The sequence below is a fragment of the Thamnophis elegans genome, chromosome 11 (genome assembly GCF_009769535.1).
Source record: "Thamnophis elegans isolate rThaEle1 chromosome 11, rThaEle1.pri, whole genome shotgun sequence".
Classification (NCBI taxonomy): Eukaryota; Metazoa; Chordata; class Lepidosauria; order Squamata; family Colubridae; genus Thamnophis; species Thamnophis elegans.
The window spans coordinates 67,786,273-67,792,581 of record NC_045551.1 but is presented as its reverse complement, the minus strand read 5'-3'; the positions used below and the strand labels follow the sequence as shown (position 1 = coordinate 67,792,581).

The window sequence follows — 6,309 nt, the reverse complement described above, 5'->3', positions numbered from 1 at the left end:
GTGTCTGTCTCTATCTATCTATCTATCTATCTATCTATCTATCTATCTATCTATCTATCTATCTATCTATCTATCATTGTCTGTCTGTCTGTCTGTCTGTCTGTCTGTCTGTCTGTCTGTCTACCTGCCTGCCTGCCTGCCTGCCTGCCTGCCTGCCTGCCTGCCTACCTACCTACCTACCTACCTACCTACCTACCTACCTACCTACCTACCTACCTACCTACCTATCTATCTATCTATCTATCTATCTATCTATCTATCTATTATCTATCTTCTCTGTGTGTACTATCAACTATCATCTGTCTATCTTCTGTATATCACCTATTATCTTTCAATCATCTCTGTCTCTCTCTCTCTCATCTCTATATTGAATAAATTGATGGATCTTCTGTTTCCTTCATTTAATTTTCTTTTAGAAGCATTTGGCTAAAATTCCGACCCTCCGTGAGTGGCCTTGATTAGTGAGGAACATGGAACAAAGGAGGTTCTTGTACAGTTTGTGGTGTAATGTGACTCCTTTGACAGTGTTGTCACCCACCTGTATTGGCACCACATTGAGCAGTCATTGTGTAACTTCCTCCTTCTGAATTCGACCTTCTGGCGGGGAAATACCCTGCCTGCCCTATAAAGAGGCTTCCTTCTTCACAGCCTCCTTCACATCTGTCAAGAGCGAGAAGATGAAGCTCCTTGCAGCTGTGGGGGTGCTGCTGCTTGCGCAGAATCTGATTGCAGAAGGAACAACTACAGCAATGCCAGAGGAAGCGGTAAGAAAAGTTTGGAATTCACCTAGTCTGTAGCCTGGTGCTGGTGAATTATAGTCCTAGAATGACATCCAGTTTAAGCTGAGGAAGCTTGTATCGGGCTCTTAATTTTGCAAAAAAAAAAACAGGAGCCCTGATCTGCGAGTTTATTATTCTGCAACTATCTGCTGCAGAATAGAGAATAAAACAACCTTATGCCTATTTTTATCAACTCACCCGTGTGCCTTGTGCACAATGCTAGAGACTGTTTCCCTGGCAAGCGTTCTTAATCCATAAATCAATGCAGGGAAGGTGAGAGTGGGATCAACGGTGGAAAAATATGTCTTTATTTCAGGTACACGCATTGATTGTTTTTTAAGTGAATAGAGCAGGCTGCCTCAGAGGGCCTCTTAGCAAGTTGACGAGAATCTTCCCATGAATGGTTATGGCAGCAGGGATTATCAAGAAGAGGAGATGAAATGAGAAAGGGATCTCAGAGTCCTAGTGGACAACCATTTAAATAGGAGCCAACACACTTCTAGGCTGCATAAACAGAGGGATAGAATCAAGATCATATGAAGCATTAATACCACTTTATAAGGCCTTGGTAATAAGGCCACACTTGGAATCCTGCATCCGGTTTTGGTCGCCACGATGTAGAAAAGATGTGGAGACTCTAGAAAGAGTGCAGAGAAGAGCAACAAAGAAGATGAGGGGACTGGAGGCTAAAACATATGAAGAACGGTTGCAGGATCTGGGGATGTCTAGTTTAATAGAAAGAAGGACTAGGGGAGACATGATAGGAGTCTTCCAATATCTCAGGGGTTGCCACAAAGAAGAGGGAGTCAAGCTATTCTCCAGGGCACCTGAGGGCAGAACAAGAAGCAATGGGTGGAAACTAATCAAGGAGAGAAGCAACTTAGAACTGAGGAGAAACTTCCTGACAGTGAGAACAATCAATCAGCGGGACAGAAGTTGCCTCCAGAAGTTGTGAATGCTCCAACACTGGAAGTCTTGAAGAAGATGTTGGATAGCCATTTGTCTGAAATGGTATAGGGATTCCTGCCTAGGCAGGGGGTTGGTCTAGAAGACCTCCAAGGTCCCTTCCAACTCTGCTATTATATTGTATTGTATAAACTCTAGAAAGAGTGAAGAGAAGAGCAACAAAGAGGATTAGGGGACTGGAGGCTAAAACATATGAAGAACGGTTGCAGGAACTGGGGATGTCTAATGAAAAGAAGGACCAGGGGAGACATGATAGCAGTCTTCCAATGTCTCAGGGATTGCCACAAGGAAGAGGGAGTCAAGCTATTCTCCAAGGCACCTGAGGGTAGAACAAGAAGCAATGGGTGGAAACTAATCAAGGAGAGAAGCAACTTAGAACTAAGGAGAAATTTCCTGACTTTTAGGACAATTAATCAGTGGGACAACTTGCCTCCAGTTAAGACCAGAGACCTGTCTTTAAGAGGAGCACTGTCCCAAGTTCCAGTGCAAACTTCACATAGGAAATAAGAGAGATGGATCTGCTCCAAGAATAATAAAAATGCCTGGCATTTCCTTCTCTCTTTCTCTCTCTCCACGTAAGAATCCATGGAGCTCTTGGAGAAAAGGCAAAACCCAATGCTTGCGGTCTTTTCTCCATCAGATGGTCAAATAGCCCAGCCGTTGCCAGCAGGAACACTTTATGTTTGCTTAACGCTGTGTGAAGGTAGCGTTTTTTATGCCCAGGATACGCAGAGACAGTCACTTTGTGTAGAGCTTAAAGGCAGCGAGGTAGAAATGGAGAAACTATGAGCTTTAATCTGCTGTGAGACACAATGCCAACTGCATAAGATTGAGCATGTATCTGTCTCTTTCCCAGCCCTGGGCAGAAGGAGGTCAGGGGGCCCTTGGTGCTCTCTGAGCTTGGTGGTTTTCTTGCAGACATTTCACGATGCAAACTAGGTAACATCATCAGTGCTAGAAGGGAGTGGAGTTTGCAGAGAGGAGGAGGAGGAGGAGGAGACAAAGAAGAAGAAGAAGAAGAAGAAGGAGGAGGAGGAGGAGGAGGAGAAGGAGAAGGAGAAGGAGAAGGAGAAGGAGAAGGAGAAGGAGAAGGAGAAGGAGAAGGAGAAGGAGAAGGAGAAGGAGAAGGAGAAGAAGAATGGTTATTTTCTTGCAGATATTTCATTACCCAACTAGAGAAGATCATCAGTGCTAGAAGGGAATGTGATTTGCAAGGAGGAAGATGAGGAGGAGGAGGAGGAGGAGGAGAAGAAGAAGAAAAGAAGAAGGAGAAGGAGAGGGAGGGAGGGAGAGGGAGAGGAAGATTGCTTCTTTTCTTGCAGATGTTTCATTACCCAACTAGGGAGCATCATCAGTGCTAGAAGGGAATGGGGTTTGCAGAGAGGAGGAGGAGGAGGAGGAGGAGGAGGAGACAGAGACAAAGAAGAAGAAGAAGAAGAAGAAGAAGAAGAAGAAGAAGAAGAAGAAGAAGAAGAAGAAGAAGAAGAAGAAGAAGAAGAAGATTGCTTATTTTCTTGCAGATATTTCATTACCCAACTAGAGAAGATCATCAGTGCTAGAAGGGAATGGGATTTGCAAGGAGGAAGATGAGGAGGAGGAGGAGAAGAAAAGAAGAAGGAGAAGAAGAGGGAGAGAGGGAAAGGGAGAGGGAGAGGAAGATTGCTTCTTTTCTTGCAGATGTTTCATTACCCAACTAGGGAGCATCATCAGTGCTAGAAGGGAATGGGGTTTGCAGAGAGGAGGAGGAGGAGGAGGAGGAGGAGGAGACAGAGACAAAGAAGAAGAAGAAGAAGAAGATTGCTTCTTTTCTTGCAGATGTTTCATTACCCAACTAGGGAACATCATCAGTGTTAGAAGGGAATGGGGTTTGCAGAGAGGAGGAGGAGGACTGCAGGGTTCTTGGTGCTCTCTGAGCTTGCTTGTTTTCTTGCAGACGTTTAATTACCCAAACTAGGTAACATCATCAAGGCCAGGAGAAGGAGGTCACTTCCCAAAGAAAAAGCCAAGAAAAAAAATGGCATGGATTTGACCAAGTAGTTGCCAGGAATCATGAAGAGACAAAAAAACCCCATAAAAACAAACAAACCACCTTCCCAGAGATAAGTGCATCACTCCCGGCTGGGTTTGAAATGCAGAAATTCAATACTCAACGTTCCACACTGTGTTGGCCATCAATTAAAAACAGATCAATAACGACACTTGTATCTATCTATCTATCTATCTCTCTGTCGTCTAGTATCCAACTTCAGCCCGGTATCTGCCTCCTGTATTTCCAGAGACAAGGCATCCTGCAGAGGTAAAGTTTTAAGATTCTCTTTCCTTTAAGAAATTGCAATGAAACAGAATGAATGAATGAAATAAAACTAACCAGGGTAGAGCAAAATAAACAAGTTTATATGCCCTGCAAGACTTTGTCAGGATTAAATCTGTCTGTCTGTCTGTCTACCTCTCTACCTGTCTACGTGTCTATGTCTGTCTGTCTGTCTGTCTGTCTGTCTGTCTGTCTGTCTGTCTGTCTGTCTATCTATCTATCTATCTATCTATCTATCTATCTATCTATCTATCTATCTATCTATCTATAAAGACATCCACCCATCCACTCACACCCATCCACCCACCCACCCACACTCACACACACACAAATAAATACAAACACACATACATATATAATATAAATCTCTTTATCTCTCTCTCTTCCCCTTCTCTCTCTCTCCTTCTCCTTCTCCATCTGCCTGCCTGCCGGCCTACCCACCTGCCTGCCTGCCTCCTTATCTATGTACTGACCTCCTACCTCCCTATTATCTATCTATCTATCTATCTATCTATCTATCTATCTATCTATCTATCATCTATCTATCTATCTATCTATCTATCTATCTATCTATCCATCCATCCATCCATCCATCCATCCATCCATCCATCCATCCATCCATCCATCCATCCACATCTCTCTCTCTCTCTCCATTAATCATCTCTCTCTCTCTCTCTCTATCCTCTATCTATCATCTATCTATCCATCCATCCATCCATCCATCCATCCATCCATCCATCCACATCCGTCCTTTCTCTCTATATATCAATCATATATATATTAGATTTTACAACCCCCAGTATGCTCAAATATGGGAGGAAGATCACTACTTCCATTCTCTGTCCTTCAGCTCGTCACAAGAGACCATCCAGACAGAACCCAATATTTTTACTGTTGCCTTTTTGTTACATTTGTTGTATCTCCCTTTGTTGTATTACCCAGTTGAAAGTTCAAGATCTTGCCCCCCACACCCACAAGTCCATCCCATGGTCCAATCTTCTACTGCTATGCTGGCAGCTTCCTCCCATCCAGTTCCGGTCAGGTGCAGAGACAAAGGATGACCTTGGTTTCCTAGAAAGAATGTTGTTATGGCTGCATAGCATCTCACTCTTTACAATCCCCCCTCCCATTTTCCCACAATAGCAAAGGCATAGTAGAATAATAGAAAGTGTGGCAGGCCCAAGACCCAAAAGTAAAGATGGCTGCAAGCTGACATTTATAGCATCAAAGCATGCTTCCATACCTTGATTCTCCATTCTTCCAAGGACACATTTTTTTTCCAGTAAGGAGCTTATAACGACTTTGCTGTAGTTAACACTCCATAAACTCTAGCACTGGTTAGTTCCAAAATCCGTTGGAGAGAACAAAGTCAACCCTTGTTTGCAATCTCGTGCATCCCAAACACACACACACACACATGCACAATACACACATTTATTTAAGAAGGACCATTTTCATTTGTTTACGGTGATTCTCCATCATCCAGATCATGGCTGTCCCAAAAGTGCTTTTTCTAAAAGGTTTTTCTGAGTTTTCTTGTTTTTTTTTTCTCTTTGAAAACATTTCACTTCTCATCCAATTAACTTCTTCACTTCTCTCTTATTTTTTTAAGGAGAAAAAAAAGAACTCAAGTAGGTAGACATGGGGCTGAGTAAAAATTTAGGTGATCACTGGAAATTCAGTTCATTGTGGGAGTTTTGAGCTCAAATTGTTTCAAATTTTGAAGGGTTTTTACACATCTCTAGTAGCAACTCTTCTCCCAAACACAGAAAATTACACTTAGTGTGATACCTTTTCAGGTGATGTACTGCTGAGGCAGATATAAAATTAACTAGAGGTAGAAAATTAACTAGAGGTAGAAAATTAATTAGAGGTAGAAAATTAACTAGATGTAGAACAGAGTATTTCTGTTTTGTTTGGAATATATCTCCAGTGTCTGGAAACATTCATGTTTCCCTTTTCAATGAAATGTGAAATGTGCATTGATAGGATGCATTTCCTTTTAATTGCATTTTAATAAAATTCTCTAGAAACTGATTTGAGAAGGAGAGACAAAACTCAAATACTTTCTGGAGCCTGAAGGTCATGTTCAGCCTCAGGGAACAGGGATGTAAAGTATTTTTTTTCTCCCAGCTTAAAACAGCTTAACAGTAAATGTGGTAATTATATAATTATCAATCCCAGAATACTTAGGAATGACTGACCTAATATACAGTTTATTTCCTTCAGTGGCCTAGAGGTGAAGACACTCAC

The 6,309-nt window shown here is 42.3% G+C and overlaps 1 protein-coding gene across 1 annotated transcript in view; it reads left to right on the top strand.

Annotated features, from left to right (window-relative positions):
- The first annotated feature begins 633 nt into the window (after positions 1–633).
- OLFM4 (olfactomedin 4) overlaps positions 634–6,309 on the top strand; it is a 44,554-nt gene continuing 38,878 nt past the window's right edge. The window contains exons 1-2 of the mRNA XM_032226953.1: positions 634–764; positions 3,982–4,041. Coding sequence (XP_032082844.1) covers positions 678–764; positions 3,982–4,041 — 147 coding nt within the window. The 5' untranslated portion in view covers positions 634–677. The remainder of the gene's footprint in view (positions 765–3,981; positions 4,042–6,309) is intronic.